The sequence below is a fragment of the Haemaphysalis longicornis genome, unplaced genomic scaffold (genome assembly GCF_048455015.1).
Source record: "Haemaphysalis longicornis isolate Haplotype H1 unplaced genomic scaffold, Haemaphysalis longicornis Haplotype H1 scaffold_12, whole genome shotgun sequence".
Classification (NCBI taxonomy): domain Eukaryota; kingdom Metazoa; phylum Arthropoda; class Arachnida; order Ixodida; family Ixodidae; genus Haemaphysalis; species Haemaphysalis longicornis.
Genome location: NW_027526225.1, coordinates 53083942 through 53104867, shown reverse-complemented (window position 1 = coordinate 53104867; position 20926 = coordinate 53083942). Strand labels below are relative to the sequence as shown.

General features: G+C 47.5%; 1 protein-coding gene across 1 annotated transcript in view; it reads right to left on the bottom strand.

The window, feature by feature from the left end:
- Positions 1 to 13791: 13791 nt before the first annotated feature.
- Positions 13792 to 20926, bottom strand: part of LOC144161612 (uncharacterized) — a 138540-nt gene continuing 131405 nt past the window's right edge. Inside the window, exons 11-13 of the mRNA XM_077692249.1 lie at positions 17616 to 17700; positions 15699 to 15771; positions 13792 to 13943 (exon numbers count right to left, since the gene is read on the bottom strand). Coding sequence (XP_077548375.1) covers positions 13792 to 13943; positions 15699 to 15771; positions 17616 to 17700 — 310 coding nt within the window. The remainder of the gene's footprint in view (positions 13944 to 15698; positions 15772 to 17615; positions 17701 to 20926) is intronic.

Here is a 20926-nt window from a genome sequence, read left to right as displayed (position 1 = left end):
CCGCCACGCAGAATGGTACCGTTATCGAGCCGTCCAGACTGCCGTTCGAGTCGAGCTGTCCGTGGCTGCGTCTGTCCTGAAATCATTAACCCTGTTCAAAACCGGAGTACTACCTTTGTCGGTTGTACACAGTCGATGTGACTCGCTGGCATTGTGGCTTGAGCCACCACAAGTACTGTGTCGTCCCTTGTGTGCTATGGATATAACTTGTCGCTCGCGTCGAACAGTATTTGAGCCAATCTTAGTGGCGCTCATTGAAGTCGGAGGGGGGGGGGGCAGGAGGGGGGAGGGAGAGTCTGGATGGGTTCTTGTTCCAAATTGGTCAACGGCCTTTCAATACATTTTGTGTCGTTTTACCCGCACTTTATATGTAAATAATTCCTCAAAATATAGAGAACGGGGTGTGCATATTTTCGTTCGCCATATCTAAAAAATGGAAAAACATTGCAAGTGTGCAATTAGAGACGGCGGGGGGGGGGGGGGGGGGGGTTCCCTTGGTTCACTGCGTGGAGCAGTGGTTCTGATACATGAGCCGGCCGCGGACCCCTTCCCGGCTGGCAAAAGTGATGAGGGAACTCTTTATAAACTATGTTGAAAACATAGTGTTTCTTAGTAAGTATACTAGAGAGTAAACTGCGCGGGGTTCATGGGAAGACCCTCCTTTTCAAGCAAAGCTTTTTACCTCTACCCCCCAAGGGTTCTTTCGCGACCGTTGGTGTCATCAGAAAACTCCAGCGAACAAATAAAATAATTTACTGGCCCCACCGGGAATCGAAACTGGAACTAATAGACTAACAAAGCGAGAGCCTGTTGTCTTACCAATTTAGCTACGAGCCCACGCGAAGATGCGGAAAACAGGTGGTGTACTCACTAAGCACATCTACGGGTTTACCCCCTACGTTCTCGCTGAATGCCACGTGAAAGTGTCACGCGACCACTCACGCCCGTCTAGCGGCCCTGTGCGCACCTTGCTCATGTACTAAGAGTTACAAACATTAAAGGAAGCTCACACCAATGCATGGCATCTCACTTCTAGTACGCCAATGTGCTAAAGCCTGTGGCCTCCAGTGTTCACGTAAAAAATCACAGCTCCTTGTCGTCAAGGAATATGTTTCAAGGAATACATTCAAATACTCCTTGATGGCCAGGCCATCACTCCAAGCCCCAGCATCAAGATTCTGGGCCTACATCTTGAGGCTAACACCAAGAGTGACGTCTCCTAACAGCGCCTCAAAAACAGCATTAATCAAATCATACACATGATCAGGCGAGTTGCCACTAAGAAGCGAGGCCTAAAGGAATCCGGTACCTTTCGATTAATTGAAGCTTTTGTCCTCTCGAGAGTCACTTACGTCAACCCCCGTCTTCTTCTCGACAATGAAGACATAGAGATGCTTTATATAATGATGAGAAAGGTGGTCGAGCAGGCCATTGGTCTTCTCATGAGTGCGCTCACACAGAGGCTGCTTAGTACGGGGCTCCACAACGCGGTGGAAGAGCTGATAGAAGGCCATCTTTCTAACCAGAAGGTCCCACTTAGAACTGCGGTGGGTAACCGAATGCTTCACCAGATTGGCTGGGCAGCCCAGAATGTCACTCCGCTTGACGTACTCCCAGACTCTTGGCGACTAAAACTAAAGATGCTCCCTTTGCTTATAAATATGAACCCCTCACATGACGAGGGTCACCGAAAAGCACAGGCTCAAGCTCTAAACACCACCCTCGGTGGGGATCATGCAGTTATCTACGCAGACGCCTCCAAACATCGAGGGCAGCAATACGCCACCATCGTGGCTACCCCCAGAACCAACCTTCTGGCGTGTACCTCGCTTAGGACCCAAGAAATGACGGCAGCAGAAGAGGCAGCCATCAGCCTGGCTCTCATTCAACCAGGGGTTCAACCAGGGTAGTCACCGATTCCCAGCAAGCCTACTGGAATTACCAGTCAGGTTGGGTGTCCTGACCTGCACTGCGCGTGGTAAAAAAATCACTCCCCAAACGGTTCCATTCAGCTCATCTGGACACCCCCTCACGTTTCAATGGAGGGCAACAAATACGCCCACCCAACAAGCCTGCGCTTTTACCTACCGTGCTATAGAGCTGCACGAAGACAGTCACCCGCTTGTCACGTTCAGGGAGATAACCCAGCATTATCGCCTTCTGAGACAGACCGTACCTTCGCCTTACCTTGACCTTTCAAGAGAACAACAAACTACCCTACGGCTCATACAATCTGGGCTCCTTCCCACAGCCTACGCGTCTTCACTTAATGCATCCGAATCGCTACGACGCTGAATGTAAATTTTGCTCAGAAGTAGGAACACTCCGCCCCGTAATTGGGGTGTGCGACTTAAGCCCTGAGCACCCTCCTCTCTTTCCGTCAACTACCCAACAAGAGCAATTGGAGATGGTGCTGTCCAGGCCCTCTCTACCTACCCAGCTTCAGCGGGTGGACACAACACAGGCCGCGCGGACTGCATATGGGCCACACAGAAGAAGGAATCACTCCCCAGGGCTGCACTTCGGGCCGTTCAGAAATCTGAACAGAAGTATTTCTTCCTCCTCCTACTCCTTCTCTGCCGCAAATCTCGTCGCCTCCATCCGCGGCACAGAGAAGGAGAAGTCAGATCGTCTAACACCGGGTTGGAGCTTTAATTTTATAAAAAAAGTTTCCACTCTTGTGCTACACCAATACAACTCAACCAAACACGGTTCATGCATCATGCATTGATTTAACCTTACCAAGAATATCTCTTTGAAGTAATAAACGGTGTGGTTAAGTGCATTTTACTTTTCTCTGGTTTCACTATTTGTAGAGCGATGTGAGTGAATTTAAGTGACGTCGCATGGGTAATCGTTATGGGTGCCGTTTACAGCTTTGCTTTTCAACCACATTCACGGGGTGAATTGGCGCGATTTTTTAAAGCAAAGCTTTTTACCTCTACCCCCCAAGGGTTCTTTCGCGACCGTTGGTGTCACCAGAAAACTCCAGCGAACAAATAAAAGAATTTACTGGCCCCATCGGGAATCGAACCTGGAACTAATAGACTAACAAAGCGAGAGCCTGTTGTCTTACCAATTTAGCTTGAACCCCCCATACCCCCCCCCCTCTGGTTACGCCACTGATTGACACAAAACAAATAGGTGTCTAAAATGTACTATTGGAGAGTAACACAAGACAAACAGCTGCCAACAATGTATAATTGGATAGATATTAAATATTCAAACAATGCAGTCTGAGGGCTATCAGGCAAAAAGCTAATGACTGATTTATTGAAGGGTTTGACTCAACAACGCAACGCAGGCGATGAGGCGCGCCGTAGTGGAGCCACCGCAGCCGAAAGCCTCGTAACATGCATGTTAACACAAACCGCAGTTCCGCAAAAAACTAATACATTGTTATTAGAAACTTTATTCAATTTAAAATGGAAACAAAATCATATTCAAAACCAGAAAATCGTACAATATATTTGAACTAAACAAGTTTGTTTGCTACACTAGGAAAAAGAGGGGGCGCTGGTGTCGGAATTATCTTTTAAGTTAGAACAGGCGATGGTTAGAAAGTACTACACGCCATTTTTGGTCTTAAAGGCATTGTTAAAGGCATTATTGGACGTACTCAACCAGTGGGAATCTTGCATGCTTGATTAGCCTGAGATGATACGCCGTGTTTGATGCTTGCAGAGCGGATACATGAACACAGTGCGACTCCACCTTGATCGGTACAAAAACCAAAAGATACGCGGCGATGCGTTTGGGCATACGAAACATGTTCGCTCAGGCTTCGAGCACACCGTGACGCGTAAATAAACAGGAAAAAAGAAACGAACACTTCAAGTCATGCAGAAAATCCCCCGACGATGAAATCCCTTCGCACCACCACAAATTTAGCAGGGCCACCTTTGCCAAGTCTATGGAATTCTGTGGGCAGCAACAGCACCCACGTGGGCCGACTATCGGCTGCACGGCGGCCGAAGTTCGGTCACAAACCTCGACACACCGCGCTAGCCAACCCGCCGAGTTGCACAGGCAAGAGGCTAGCTTCGGGTGGTCGGAACCAGGGCGACTGCGACAGGACATGACCCAGACATGTATGCAAGTCCTCCTAATCCAGACATCGGCAAAAATGAGCACGTTTTTGACCAATTCACCAAATGGGTGATCAAGAACAAGACAGAACACTAGCAAGGACGTCCGTTGAGAGCAGAGTAGACCCGACACAGCACGCGATCATTCTTAACGCCTTCTAGCCACTGCTTCTCCTCATCATTGACCACGAACCGCGCACTAGTAACGGGCTACACACATCGTATTTCTCTTTCTTTCCTGCTCCAATTCGGCGGGAAGCGAACAATAGGCATAGTAATCATCATCATAATGATCATCATGAACAGCCACAACTTGTTGTAAAAACGGTGTGGTACAAAAAGGTAACTACGCAGTGGCCCAGACACATTCTACAACACCTCGATACTCCACTACATCTACCCCTCCACTTACCCTACAACTGCCCCTCTTGCTCCTTCCCGAACTACACCTACCAGGTAGTCTGGGAATGCCCCCACGCGCAAAACTCCCCTTCCTTCCCCTTCCCCAGAGCGCTGGGAGCGCAAGCTGGCCAGCTCAGGGTGCGAGGACCAACAACGACCCATTGCTTGCGCCCAGTCTGCTGCTCTGGCTAGCGGCTGTCTGGACTGCGAAAGCCACTCACTTTCTTGCTCGGCAAATGAACTTTTTTGTCCTCCTTCCTCTACGCAGTAGCCCTCTTTCCAGAACCACTGTGGCGCTTACCACAGACCTGGCCCTGTCGATCATCTTGTCGGGTTGCCTCTACTGTTTCCTGAGAGAAGGTTTGGTGTTCTGTGTTCGCCTAACGACAGGGTAATTCCGTATACTGCGGAAGTGGTTGGCCTTCTGTTTGCAGCGAACTGGAAACACAAACCTCCGACAACAGACACCAGCAACAGAAGCCAAGGACACGATAAACATTTCCGCGTACAAAGGCGTAAACTCCGTGCTTGCACTCACAATGTAAATTAAACTTAACGCAACGTGGTTTCTCCGGACGATACAACCTGCTTGGTAACAGAGCCGTGAAGTAGAACTGAAGGAGCAGACAGACAGACACTCTTTCTGTGTTTCATTCAAAATCGTTAACAACACGTATTGTCTGCATTCCTCAACCGGTGATAGTGAAAGGAAGTTGTCGAAATGCTCTGCGTTGTGACTACCCCAGTACTTTTCAATACAAAAGCATTCGGAGGTATGATGAAGCATCGACTGTTCCTTACAAAAACGACAAAATGGTTTACATTCGCCAACAAACTGTGGGGCCATTTCACGGGTCAAAAACTTCACCCGCCGAATAGGAAAGATTTTTCAAACAAGCCGTTATTTTGTTTTCTGAGAAGTTCTGTGGACCACAGATCAATACATCGGACTAAGTGCATAGGCTGTAGCAAAATGAAGTTCAGTGAGCGGCCACATGCGGACATTGCTTTGTTGTGGTGACCGGGGTAGTCTTCCGTTGAATCGGCATGCTTTCAAGCTAGTTGGTAATGTAGTGCAGTTACGACGTTTAATGCCCAAATTTAGGCAAAGACCAACGGAAGACGCCAGAGGCAATCGACTGCCCATGTCTTCCTCCGTCGTCGTTCGTGTGCATTTTACGCTATGCACGATTACAATGGAATACCAACCTGCCCAGAACTCCACCCTAATTAATCTAATTAATGCATTCTGTCTGTCTGTCTGTCTGTCTGTCTGTCTGTCTGTCTGTCTGTCTGTCTGTCTGTCTGTCTGTCTGTCTGTCTGTCTGTCTGTCTGTCTGTCTGTCTGTCTGTCTGTCGGTGCGTCCATCCGCCCGTACATTCGTCTTTCTTCTTCCTTTGTTAGGAGTCCGCGAACTGCCCTTTATGCATAATAAAAAAAGGCGTGATAATTAAGGATAATTTCAACTTCACTTATTAAAATCATCTTCACTTGTTAAAACCACGGTGAAGACCTTTTTTAACGCACGGGATCCAACCGAAAATATCGGCGATTTCCGGCGGCAAAAACCAGCGCCAAATATTCTACTAGAGTGAGCTGTGCTGAGTTTTGCATACGCCACAACAATGCGATAAGGTGCCACATGCGTCACTCATACCACGCACTTGCATCTGAAAGCCACATATTTTCCTCTAAATTCTTTGAAGCCGCCGCGAATGAAGCTATGCCAGTCGGCACAACAACGGGGGTGTTGCAGAGTGGTTTAGTGTCGCGAAAGAAACCACGCGTACTCCGACAACTCGTAACTTTATTGCGTAACAACAGCCCGTCGACAAGCACAGGGTCGTAGAGTCTAACACAAAGGGCCAGCGACACGCGAGAAAGGGAAAATCATGGTCGAGTTATTGAGGAAGAGTGCCTATGTTTTTTCTTTGTTTTCTAGCTGCGCACTGTTTTCTAGCAAGAAAGCTTTCGCTGTGATAAGGAAGCGTAACAGCCTTATATACGTTCCTGCAGGAGCAGACTCATAGATATAAGCATTATGACGTGTAGAAGAGGGGATTTTTTGCGCTGGACAATGACCGAAAGTGGGACAGATATGACAGGTGCCACAGAAATGAGGGTGGGCTGGACAACCACTAGCAAATGCATGGGAGTGCAGCTTTTTCATCTTTTTTCATTTGCTGTTTTACAAAGACATTCGCTGTTAAAGCGCGCGAAATAATGCCAATCAACACCACATAATCATCCCGGTTTCCAGCAGCACCACAAGACCAGCATCGTCCCCATCATGACCGCCGTCATCACAATCACCCTCATCATGTGTTGCTTGGCAACAGGAGGAAGTTTTGACTTTCTTCGTTCCTGTTCTTTGTGATGCAGGTCCAGTTTTTATGACAGAAAGTTTCAAATCCACTACTTTATCTAGTGCTATGCTACTGCTAGTGCAATGCACTTGTGAGCTCCTCCAAAGTGCTGACTGCCAGCACTGCATTATGATATGTGCATGACTTTCAATCAGGATCTCTTTCGACCTTATACCACCCATAGGCCGCTCTGTATCGATGTGTGACTGAAACATCCATGGGTGGTATTCACTGAAAAGTTTAACGGCCGATATCCTCACTTGGCAACATTGAAAATCGCCATGACAGTGCCCACTGTGCTTGAGCATGCGCATTGCGCCTGCTTCTAGCAGAAAAAAAAAACACCAGCCTGCATCGTCTGCTGCGTTTCAACCCTATTATCAGCCGTGGAGTCAATAGACATATTATTAATCACGCTCACACTATGTGGTGGTGCTGTAAGCTCAACGGCGAAACTGAGCCTCTTTGGATGTTGATATGTTTCGCCTTGGTGAACTTTACAGAAAATTTGCTTGACAGATGAACGGAACTATCACGCTGAATGCGGTACTGAATTTCTTACGTCCAGATCCAGGAGCGAACTCTAAATTGCTTGCGATGCATGCTAAACGTCTTTTTCTACAGTTCCAGAAGTGTTCTTGTTCCGCTGTCTTTTTTTTTTTTTTTTTGCGGTCCTTCGACGGGTGCGCCCCCAGAAACTCACACTGGAACGATACGCTGTCGTGTTCTTCGAAGACGTTGTAATCAGCCTGAAATGGTGGACCACTTCTTTGTGATGCGTAGGGACGCGGTGCTCCTTTCGGACATACTTCAATTGACACTAAAGGAAGGTAGAGACGTCACCCCATACGTTATTTGATTTGTCCTGGTGGAAAAAGCAGTGCAGTCCCGTATGATCTCTTGTTTTTGTGCGGCTGTTCAGTTTGTCAAATTGCCGAGTGATGGACAATCATGCGGAACCTCCTAAAACAAAATTGCCTTTTTTGGAACCGTGGGCCTGGATGCATACCGTATAAGCTTCCCAAAGTGAGCCCCCGGAATGACTTCACCTCCTTGATGAGTGAGTCCCGTTCTCCGGGCTCCTAGTGCAAACTTTTAAGGTGTGGACGTTCTTCTTTTTAAGTGCCAACTTTAATTTGGGGGATATAAATAGATTGCAAAGTATATTTCAGAATACTTTTATTGTGTGCCATTCCTCCCTAGACTTCTAAGTTCCGTTTATTAGAATTGAAATAACAATAACAACAGATCGCGCCCACCACGGTGTTTCAGTTATCCGCGTCGGAGTCCGAGGACGGGGGTACGATATCGACCGCAGTGGCCATTTTATTTTTGGCGAAAGCCGTAAACTGTCCACCGAGCAAAACAGCCAGCTTCCAACGTCTGCAACAGGAACGGCTCCTTCGGAAGCGTACAACGAGAGAGGGAGAGAGAGAGAGGGAGGGGATTGAGAATAAACATTTAATTTCGAGCTCAATGATGCACGATAGTGAGATCACCGGCAATCTGGAGGGCATCCAATATGTCCAGGACGCCCTGGTCTTTGCTGGCTCCTCGGGCTGGCTTCTCGTAAACGATCCCGCCAACTGTTTAACTTACGTCACGTCTTCTCAGTCAATCGCAGAGAAGCCGTGGCATACAAGCCGTGTAGTTTTTCAATAGCAAATACAGGCATTGCCGGCCAAGAATTATGCGCTTTAAGCATAGAAAGAAATAAGGCGAACTTCAAAACTGATGGTGGTAAACGTCGTAAAACGTCAAAATGACCGAAGCACAAATAACCGCTTTGTCAACCGGAGGTACGAGACTAAAAGTGAAAGCCGAGCAGACAAAGCTTCAGGCGAATACGAAGTTCACGGTGAATTTACGGCGTCGAAAATCAGGGCCCTGGCTTACCGCCCGCCGTGGTATAGGTAGCGATACCTGACGATTATATTAGCCTCAAAACGAATGACGGAAAAATTTGATGCTCAGATGTATTTGCTTTCGTTTAGAATAGCTTGAAAATTTAACTTTCGAATGAAGCTTTCACAATAAATTCTTTTTGGGAATATTCTAGACCTCTGCTGCGAAGCTTTAAAAAGAAATAATTTTACTGGCGCAATCTACTGAAGACAGTTGGAATGAAAAGTTAATTAGAATTTACGCCGACGCTAAATATTCAAACGTGACATCAGTAGAAGACCCGCCGCGATGGCTCAGTGGCTAAGGCGTTGCGCTGCTGAGCACGAGGACCCGGGTTTGATTCCCGGCCATGGCGGCCGCTTTTCTGATGCAGGCGGAATGCAAAAACGCCCCTGTGTACGTGATTTCAGCGGACTTTAAAGTTCCCCAGGTGGTCAAAGTTAATCCGGAGCCATCCACTACGGTGCGCCTCATGGCCTGCGTTGCGTAGGCACGTTAAACCTTGCAATCAATCAAGAAGTAAAACGGGCAATAATTACGCAAGAACCTACACTATCGTCCCCAGAAAACGTTGGAGGCGTAAGGACGTTTTGTAAACTCAGCAAACGGGCGAGGCTTGGCAGAAATTGGGGCAGCCGTTTTGTTCGCCCAACCGAGAAAATCCGAGAAAAAACCGAGAAACATCAAATAACGTTGCTTTTATCGGTTTTACAAAGCCTAAAGAGCCGAAAGCAGGGCATTGGCTGTAATCAAGAGCGAGGGTACACTTCGACTACGCACGGATCTATATAGCGGCGGTAAAACCTATTCAGGAAAGCTATCGCTCACGGTAACTACTCGCGCATGCGCTCTTAACTCCGGCAATCACGGTAGCTCAAAACACCGTAACGCTATGCTAAACTCCCTGATACTGCCCCTTGGTATTATGGCAGTTTTGTGCGAACGGAGAATTAGGCCTAACTCGAATACATGGAATCGGAGGGGGAAATGCGAACATTCCCACAGAAACAAGCTTCGAAGAAATATCTGGCCCTTCACATTTGCTGGAAATAATGCATCACCGCATCAGAATTGCTGTCCCTGCGCGCGCTTACATAACGTGCGTTGTCCGCTCTGAAGTAAGTGTTCTCTGCGTGTTCGTTGTGTTCATATTCGGAAGTTCTGCGCACTAAGCGTGGTCGCTTAACAGTGGCGTTTTGCGACGAGTATCTTACCGAGTTCATAGAAGTGATTGATTATGAAGTTTAATGCGCCGGCGCTGCACATGCAATGAGGCGCGCCGTAGTGCAGGGCTCTGGATTAATTTTGGCCACCTAGGGATCTTTAACACACCGGCGTATTCGCTTTTCGGCTCCATGAGAAAAGCCATAGATCTTGCGCAACATTGACTGGTTAAAGGCCCACTGCACTCAAATTTCACCCCGGCCTAATTTATTTTGGAGTACGTACTCCAAACCGAACTGGGACATTTCCGGTAGCCCGTGAAATGCATTGCAAATCAGTTAGAAACGTTTGAACTAGCACCTTAGCAGACGACGCTGAATCTGACGCCGAATCGCGCAAACAGCCATGAAGCGGAAGTGACATGCCGGCCCGGCTGGTTGCTCGGTCTACCAACTATTCAGGAGGACCGGTCGAGCACCGCTGGCCGCGCTTTAGGGGGTTGTCGCGCACACGAAGCCGTTGCGGGTAGGTTTGCTCCGGCCGGCCGGTCGCCGGCCGCTACGTCACCTTAGCCTGGCCGTAATGGCCGCTATCTTCTCGATTTGAGTTGAAAAATCGCCCCTTTTTTTACAGTCGTTTGCGCCCTGCACATGCGTGTTTCAGCTGTCATGCTTTCTACCTCGCAGTCTTTTATAGCAGAGTGTAGGGACAGGGGGTTCTCCAGAGGTCGAACTTTTCAGTGCAGCTGGCCTGTAACACTGTGGATGAAATGACAGCGCTTTCAAGTATAACACAGCGGCGTGGTTGCCATTTGAAGAGTGGAGTAAGCATATTGAGCCAATGTGCGTAGAGCTTGCAAATGGAAACAAACGGGGCTAAAGCGCAGGAATAATTTATACTTACTGAACGCAATACTAATGCGAGAAACCGTCATTTCAGTAAAGGTTCCTGCAAGATTTTTTTTCATCTCCAACTTTTTTAATTGAAATTTTGAAATGCTTTTACATTTCCGTCAACAAGCTCAGCTCGTGCTCAGATATACTTAAGTGGCCACGAAGCATATAAAGCCATTTATAACTAATCAACGCTTATCAGACAGCTTAGATTATAGCTGAGCAGGGAAACATGAAGACATTTTTCTCCTTCTCAGTCTTGGTATTCTATGCATGCTCAGGTGACAAACACTCAAGCCATCTCTCCGCTTTGGCCAGCTTTTCTTCGGTTGTAGCAGTAAGCGCAACAAATAGCCACTTGAAATAAAATCGCAACAAAAGCAAAGTGGACGCTAAAAGAGAGGAGAGGAGCAAGAAAAATTGGCTCTAATCCACGCTGTGAAGAAAGCTTTATTCGACAACACACCCCCCCCCCCCAAAAAAAAAAAGAAAGAAAGAAAAATTGCCCATGCGACGTCACTTGAATTCACACACGTGGCTCTACAAAGACGGAAACCAGAGATTCTGCCAGCCGCTACCTGGAATTCGTGGGGGTGGCATCCCGAACGCAGCAGCGTCGGCCACGGCCGGGCTAGAGCGGCGGAGGCCGTCCCAGTAGCCCGGCCGTGAGTCGGGAGAAAGAAAACGGAGAGGAGAGTCTTTTGAAGAGTGAGACAGCGGAACCTAACCATTCTGATGTGCTAGCTTGGGGCTACACCACCGCTCGACACAAGTGCAGACACCAAAACAATGCGGCATGTGAGCTTAGTGATTCCCATTTATACATATTTAAACTAGTTGGTTTATTAAGTTTGAGAATTGCGAGAAAGCTCTGGGAACTTTCATAATCGCTGTTTATCAGAACCAGTTGCTACTTTCGCCTTTTGTTATAGCTCTTAAAACACAACCGAATCGGTATTCACCAATTTAGAAAATAGTGTCCCACCCCTTTCAAGCAGTGCGCAAAACTTAGCGTTTCTCTACAGGCCATATGTCTGTACGGGGCTTGTACATTTGTTTTCCCGCCCTGCAAACCAATCCCTAACGTATGCTTGCTACGACCACTTAATTCAGTCGGGTAGGGGTTACCCTGGAGGTGCTGTCGAACAAGTTAATCAAGCCGTGCGAATTCACCGCGCAATGGACGTGAAGCTGCACCAAAACAGGCCCAAAACAGCCACCGCTAAAGCAGACGACAAAGCCGTACCGCTGACGCAGCCGCCGGCGAGCAGGCATTTCCGCGCGGGGAACGCTGAATGAATTCGCCACGCCATCTCTAGTGTACTCCGTTAGTGAAAACCTCCGCAGCCCTTCCCTCTCCTCCCCCTTCCACCCTTGCCGCCGCCTCTGCCGCGTTGGGAGTTTGTTGTCCCGCACGCCACGAAAGAACCGGTGGCTGGTATAGCTAGAAAGCTTGGCTTTAATAACAGAGTGCCGCTCTTTGTTGGCGATAAATAAATCTGTCGAAGGACCTCTATCTGCGAAGTAACAATTCAAAGTGTTTGTCGGGAGTGCTACAGGGGCCTTCACACTTGTATGCAAAAGTTTCCATGTTGCAACACAGCATCTGTAATCAGCACTTTTGGTGCTATACGTAGTTTATCGAAACGTGCAGTACATCCAGTAAAGTTTTAAAGCTCCAAAAAGAAAGCATAATGAGTATACAAACACTGTTTTACCGCCGCGGTATATACTTTTCCTCTATGATGGAGCAGGAAGAAACCTACCGACGGAAAGCGAAGTCCTATAGTATTTTCCAAGGAGACGTATGAAAGTATCCGTTGTGCTCTTCTCCGGTAAAAAAGAGCAGCTTTGTTCTTCTATTACAGCTAGTTTTGAGCACACGGTTGTAACGTAAATACCGCGTACGTTTGCAAGGGCAAATGTAAACAAAAAAATTCTTCTTCACTCTTTCATCCTTTATTTTCAGTCGATTCCGAGGGAAAAAAACACCGACCATGACGCGTTTTCATTTTAGTACAAGAAATGAAGAATATATCCAAGGCGTTGTCGGTAACGCAGGATTTAACTTTAGAATATTTCCCATCTTCCGGTGAAAATGTCTTCTACCACATTTCTTACATATTTTGAGTACTTTTATCTCCAATTATGAACATTGGCATCTTTGAATCCGGCATGGTACAGCGTTGCTAATCCTCGGCCGCAATAAGATCCTGTGGAGAAAGTCGGACAGTGAAGAGACACGTTTTCATTGTGCTTTAAAGACAGTAAAATTACTGCGAGAGAGTCTTTCCGCAAGTAAAAAAAAAGGTGCTATATTTGTTCGAACCAGTTTGCGCAGCAAGAACACCGCCCATGACTCCCTTTTTTGCTAGATCATATTCGTAAAAACAAAAATACTCTATTTTGATTCAGCCCCTACAAGGCGCTACATAAGTGCCAAGCAGTTTCTGCCTCTATGCCAAGCAGTTTCTCCCATGACTGACTTCGTCGCTAGATATTATTCTTGAAAACAAAAATACTCTGTTTCGATTCGGCTTCCTCACAGTGCTCGATACATCTAGCAAACAGTTCTTGCCGGAAGGGGAGCTGCTGTTACTTCGTTTGTTTCCAAAGGGTACCTGTAGCAACAAAAATACTCATTTTCCCTGCACAATTTAAGTTTCGCATCACAGTTTGTAAGTACACGAGGAGTGGTACATGCTCCCTCTCGCAATCGCATATCCCGCCCTCAACACTCCTATATAGCCAGGAGGCCGTTCCCCCAGGGTATGCTCTGACAAATCCCCTGTTTCATCCCAAGAGGTCCTTCAGGATCCGCCGTATGCCCTCCATCTACACAGTCTCGATCACACGAAGCCGAGCTGTTTGCTCAGTACCGGCACGCGCAGCGCCTCAAGGATCGACCTGTGGACACGGGGCTCGTAGGCGAGCGACGAGGGCGAGAAAGCGGAGCAGGAGAGCGGGGCCCTTCACGAGAGGAAGGCGTTGCGGAGCTTGGCGGAGCGCGGAGAGTGCGGGCTCCTCCCAGTGGACTGGCCGAGGCCCAGGCTGCAGAGGCGCTCGAAGTCGGCCGCTTCCTTCTCCAGGGTCTCGATGAGCGAACGAGCAGACGTCTTCTCGGCTGCGAACGACACGCACGAGGGACGTGAGAATGGGGTAGAAAGGAATAAAGGGAGGGAGGAAGGGAACAGGCTCGAGTGAACACGTCGAAGGACGGAACATCCGGTCCCGTAGTTCGGGCCTCTGGTTTATGGTCTACCGGCCAGAAAACGTCGAGGAAATTGGCGCGTATCCTCTTCGTCAAAGACCACATGCAGGCGCACGTATCCGATGTCGTGCTCGGGCTCTGAGCGCACTGCGTTTATGTGCCTTCCAGTTGCACCTCCCGCCGCGAGGACATCGTGTTTTTGACCTTGGAGCAGCCTGAGTCATTCGATAAACTTTTCCTGTTCGTGATGTCAACGCTGGAAGCACTGTTGACGTTCTCGCCATTTTACACTTATTTTATACTTATTTACATTTTATTTTATACGTATTTACATTTTATACTTATTTGCACCATTTTGAAGGGAGTTTTTCTTTGCATTTTGATTTGGTGTAAACATGTTAGTTATAGGCAAAAGCATGCAAATGATTTTAAAGTGTAGGGCTGCTTTTGTTTTAAAAAATCAGGTAATATTTTTTGTAAGAAATATACATACCATATGCAACGCCTAATCTGCTGAGATGGCATTGATCAGATTAGGTTTTTGACCTAATGTTATGATCGTCTCAGGGGAAACCCCGGAAGTTAGGACGTTACGAAGGCGCCCAGACAGGGCGGCAACGCTGAGCTCCACGAAAAAGGAGCAGACGCAATGCTGGCGTAGAGACGACTGGCTTCCCACGCTAGAAATCGGGGGAGCGTTTATTGTTTCCAAGAGGTCGCCCTCTCCCTCGTTTGCCCCGCGCCCGAGAAGCGGGACAGTGGCGGGCACAGGCGGCCGCTCGCTTCGTAGTACAGTGGAATATACGAATATAACACCTAAACTTCTTACAGTAGTACATACAGCTTAAGATGCATTGACCTCTATACCGTGCTTGGCCTCGATGTAGCTATATTGTAGGAACAAAATAGGCCTATTCCGTGCGGTGAGCACCTACAACACACTGCAAAATGATTTATCCCTTCTTGTGTATAACTAACACTCTTACACCATATCAAAAAGGAAGAAAAACACCCCTTGAGTGGGTGTAATTTACGATAAAACTCTCTTGAAAAGGGTGCATTCGTGGTTTTTGATAGGGTGTAAGCTGTTCTATCGTAGGTTGTTGGTTATAGACAGCGAAAATTCCCCTTTAGGGTGTAGCTCAATATTCAATGCGTGCTCTCTCTCCCCGTAATGCACTTGAGGTTAGAGTGGAACGATATTTCACTTCTCACGCTGCTTCTACGACACGAGGCAGGGTGCTTACACAAAAAAATAATTTGACAATTGGACAGGCAGGCCAGAGCCCTTTTTGTTACTGTGACCAAAACGGGGAATGAAGATTACATGTAAGGCACAACAAAAATCTTATTTTATAAAAATGACACGATATTGCAACGCAGATAACGAGTTCCGTAATAAGTTCATGCCTCTCCAAACGTGCTATTCTAAAAAAAACTTATGTTGGCATAATCGAAAAACCTAATACCAAAGAAAAGTCAAGGCAAGTAGAGGTCTTCGTTTTTTTTTTTGGCGATGTTAACATAGATAATTGGTGGCAGCATATGTAGCTGTGACTGCTTGGGGCGTGTCTGAATGATTCTCTACCTATTGGTCCAGGGCTGACACTAAAGCGGGCGTATGAGCCCAAACTTCGAGGTTTAGCTGTGAGCAGGGAAGCGACTTGCCTCTGGAGAGCCTGGACTGAAGCTTGCAGTTCTCCTTGCGCAGAGCCTGCATCGACCGATCCTGCTCCTGCAGCTGCAAAGAACAGACACCATCCTCTGGGTTAAGGGAGGTCGACCACAAGAAATGTAGCTTGCTACAGTTGCATCTTTAAAACACGGAACGCATGCTGACGTAGAGTGACCCATCTCATACAGCCTTGCCTTGAAAGGCAAGGTTGTTTATGCGTCGCTGGTGGTAAGCAAGCTACCAACAAGCAAAATGAATTCTTTGTACGTGTATGGGTAATCATCAACTACAATTGAAAAAATGGTGATGCATAAAGATTCCTCCCGCTGACGTATTTCAACATCATAATCGTTGTCGTCATCACCATCATCTCCTGATGCCGACAGTTGCCTAACTTTTGTCATAGTCATCTTCATAGCCACTATCACCATCATCATCATCATGTTTTTGTCCACTGCAGGACGAAGGCCTTTCTCTGGTGTTCCTCCAGCAGTTCGTGTCTTCCGACGCCCTAGTCCATTCCCTGCACCCCATTTCTCTGGCTCCATTTCCTCATCGAGTCGGTGGTCTTCTGCTAATTCCAGGCCGCCTCTCGGTAGCCACTTTTGCAACGAGTCAAACGTGTAGCGAACGCAAGTACATTTGGAGTGGGAGAAGGCTCGGTATGCACAATAAATCTCAGCATAAACACGCACTCTTCGTGACGCTTTTGCTATGCGTACTTCCCGACATTCGAGCCAAGCATGGACGACGGTACTGACGATTGCTGAATAAGCCCGGACAGCACAGAGCGCGTACAAAAAAATATACGTACACGGCGGACCCAGCTCTCTCATCTAAAATGAGTGTACGGAGCCCTTGAGTGGGAACGTACATGAACAAGGCTAAGCGTCTTTCTCACTCCCAGATTATATGTTCCGATGGGAAGGTTTTACGAGCCCAAAGCTGCACCAGGGCTACAATGTGATCCTTAGAGGAGCACCTCAGATAAATTTGGAGCCCATGGAGATTCTTACGTGCGCCCGAATATCGCGACAAGAGCACCCTCCAAATTCGTATCCTTAAATAATCCCGATGCCATGGCAATAGGGTCGAACTATGCGCCCTCAGGCTCAGGAGAAGAACGTCCTAGCCATAGAGCCACCGGGGTGGGCTACAAACTGTATTGTGCGCAAGCTGTCTTCGCTGATGCCGGAAGCAGACCGTTTCAATAACGGTAGCCCAAGTATTAAATTGAAGCATACATGCATAAAGGCTTCCGAACAGGCTTCACCCCTTCAGCAATTGCCGCTTCACGCTTACTCGCTCATTCTTATGGGGTATTCCTTCCCCTATGCTCCCTCGTTTTTTATGAACTGGATGAAAACGGTCTTGGATGCTTGTGGCTTGCGGGAACACGGATTCGGATATTGGAACATAAATCCAACGGAGTGTGAAAGATACTCTTTAAAATAAAACAAAGTAATAAATGATGCGAGGTCCGGTTTACTGCCTTTTTTTCCACTACTCCTAAAATTCCTTGAATATAATGTAGATTCCCCTTTTCCTTCGTCCCGGACCAGGACGAGTTTTTCTTCAACTGCGAAGTTTCTGAGAAAGCTGTATAGCTTTTCTTTGTAGCCGTATGGCTGCATTGAGGTGGATGTCAAACTTTCCTTCACGGTACAACACTGCATAGTACCCGCTCAGAGACATTCAACATTTTTTTTGAAAGTGAATACAACGGTAAAATAATTCTAGCAAAAGAGTCAGGCTATCCAAGCCTCCCGGTTTGCGCCGCAGAGTTATTTGCCTGACGGACAAGCACACACACATTCACGGCCTATCAGCTTTCAGCGGACGTTGCATAGTAAAGCAGCCGCGTTGCCATGGTGCAAGTTGTAGTCGGGAAGTGGCAGAAACCTCCTCACCAGGGAGTACAGTCGGAGCACCTCTTGCCTCAACCGGATGAGGCACGTGACCTGGCATTGGTACGACTCGAGGCTCTTCTGCTTCCTGTGTTGAAAAATGGAGGGAAGAAAAGGATAAATTTTCGGAGTCTGTAGAGAGGCTACCTGAACACAACGACAGTACCGTGGCCTCTGCGGGAAAAAACGCGTCCGCTTTGACCACCGCACTGAAGTCCTCAACATGATGCTTAAAATGATGCTGTACCCCAAAGAGATTGATACTAGTGCCTCCACACCCAAATGTTTTGGAGGAACGAGGCATTCAAGGACACCTTACATGAATTTATGCACGTGGTAGCAGGGGCGTCAGCAGTTCGCAATAAAGTGATTATCTCGGAAAAACGCCTTTGACGGTGCAGTTTCTCTGATTTCAAAATCGTTAGGAAAGCTTCTGGCTATACAAGTTTTACTATGAAGAATATATCTGAACCAAATATTGCTGCGAAAGCTTGTGGCAACACAACCTAATTTCTGAGACTAAAGTTTTTGAGATACAAATATCCTTAGGAAAGCTTGTGACAATTAACTATACATAATTCTATGACTACGAAGTTTCTCTGATCCAAATGACCGTCGGTTGTGACTATGCACGATTTTCTAAGAGGTTCCACTCATTCGAACATCGCTAGGAAAGTTTGTCGCTACACGAGTATCGGTGAGTATGCGTTTTCGGGATCTTGCTATCCATAGGAATGCGGTCGACTATATAATTTCGTCTCACTCAGAAGTTTCTCCTTTCCAAATGTCCCTAGGGAGCGTTGTGATTATGCACGTTTCTCTGACTGTGAAGTTCCATTGATCCTTATGCCGTTAAGAAAGCTTGTCATTGTGGCGAGTATCAGTGAGTACGCCATTTTCGGTACTCGATTGCGCTAGGAAAGATTGTGAATATAGAAGTTTGACTATGAAGGATTTATCATCAAAATAACCGTAAGAAAGCTGGGAACAGTATATGTTGCTCCGACCATAACGTTTATCTGCTCCGAGTGTCCATAGCAAATCATTCGTACAAGGTTCTCTCGCTATAAAGTTTATCTGATCCAAATATCTCTATGAAGACTTGGGAACGACTGCACGAACGAAGAACATTTATTATTAGGAATGACGCCAGGACACATGAGGGAAATAGGTTGGTAACAAGAAACCTTATGTAATGTATATTACATGTTCTTGGTGTCTGTTAATCAAATCCAAATATATACCAAAGTTAGCTGGTGACTTTCGAAGTTACTCTGGCAATACAGTTTCTGTGGTCCAAATACCCCTACGAAAGGTTGCTCACCACAAGTTTGACTATAACGAGTATCGGTCCAAGTACCATCTACAAGTTTCTCTAATTATTAAGTGTCTGTGATCCAAAAACCTGTAGCAAGGCTTATGAGTATACAAGATCGACTGTAGAGAATATGTCATTCAAATATGCCTTGAAAGGCTTGTGACTATACAAGCTTGACTATGAAGAACATATCATCCAAACAATTGGCGCAGCTTTCACTAATCGTGCAAAGCTGGCGAAACGGCAGAAGGGGGGGGGGGTAGACCTAGCTTTTCCCCACACTGACAGGGGATAATAGGAGAGAGGGAGCAGCCGGAGCCCAGCAGTGCAAAGCCGTTTCGGACGGCACTGTAAAGAAAGGACCATTAATGTATGTACAGTGATATATTCAGTAGCAATCGTCATCATCCCTTTCGTCGCCGTCTTCCGACGGCATAGCCACGTAGGGCAAATCCACTTGTAGGGCGTCGTCGCCTCGGCAGACCTTCACTTCTTCGTCAACTGCTCCGGTTGCCGTCTCCACATGTGGATTGTGAAGGGACGGCTTGACAGTTTCATCATCATCGCCTTCAGCTCGGCTGACCCGTGTCGCACCTGTCGCTACGCGATGGTGACGACGAAGGCGGGATCTCTTCATGCGGCCTAAGACAACGCTCAGGCCTGGACGACGCCGGGCGCTCGCCGTGAGGTACGTGCTCACGTGCGATCTATATATTTATTTTGCTAAAGCCACTACACGAAGGTCGTGACCGGCGCCTCGCGCCGGGGACGCCGGGCGATCTCCGCGAGGCACGCGCTCACGGGCTGTCGGGGTTTCTGCGTATACGCCGGGCGGGTTTGTGCCGGCATAAACCGCCCTGCTGTTAATGTCCCTACAAAAGATGTCGATGAAACAAGTTTTTACGGCTACGAAGTTTCTGTTATGTAAATATTCCTTGGAAATCTGACGACTCTGCAAGTTTGTCTGACTGTAAATTTTCTCTGATCCAAACATACTTATACAGTACACGCAGCGCTTTAAATACTGCAGATTTCACGCTGACAATTTCCCGCTGTAAATAGACACTCACACAAACCTGCTGAAGCGAGGCACTTTGATCAGGGAAAGTGTCGCTCGGGGTGAGCCATCATCGTAATATTTGGTGATGTAAATCGCGGAAAATAACAAGCTTAATAAATTTCAAACATGCTAGTCGTCTGCAAGTTTGAGTTATATGTTTGTGGAAGCCACCAATAGTTTGCGTCTGGATGGCCGGTGGAAACGTGTGTTGCTATCACTGATTTATGCGTCTAATTGGCCTTCACACGGACACACGTGAATCATATTGGTAGTCAGCGTGCTTCTTTTTTGCAACGCAGGGTGTAAATATCAAACGCCGGAAACCATTTTTAACACCTATCTCTGTCACATGATCCCTATCAATACTTTAACGATGTTCTAGGCGAATTACCCAGAGAAGGTGATTATCATTCCAAAGAGGTTAGTTTGGGTCAGTTAAAAAATGGCTGCGGCTTAGCCCAGCTAACCCTGGATGTGCAATGCGAAACCGTGGCTTAGTCTTGTTGAGTCTTGGTTTATTAACCTTTGATTTAGCTCTGTTGCCGACCATGTCTCAGAGCCGTTCCGTTCCGTGCAACGCTCACAGAAGGAGGCAGGGCGAACGCGGCGAACCTCCTTCTGTGAGCGTTGCACGGAACCGAACGGCTCTGAGACATGGTCGGCAATACAGATAAATCAAAGGCGAACGCGGCGTTCATTCGCGGCGAATGAATGAGCGTTCATTCCTCTTCGCTGGGCGCGAGCCCAGTCACGTTCTCCGAGACAACCCAGCGCCGCATGCATGGGAGGCTGCGGGGTTGGTCGGCTGCCACGGCCGCAGCGGCGGCGGCCACCGCTGCTCGTTCTGCGCAGAACGACTGAAAACGCGGCCTTGCGCGCAGCACCGACACCGCGCCCGGCGAATCACCCGATGCGCTTCGAGGGGTGTATCGCCGG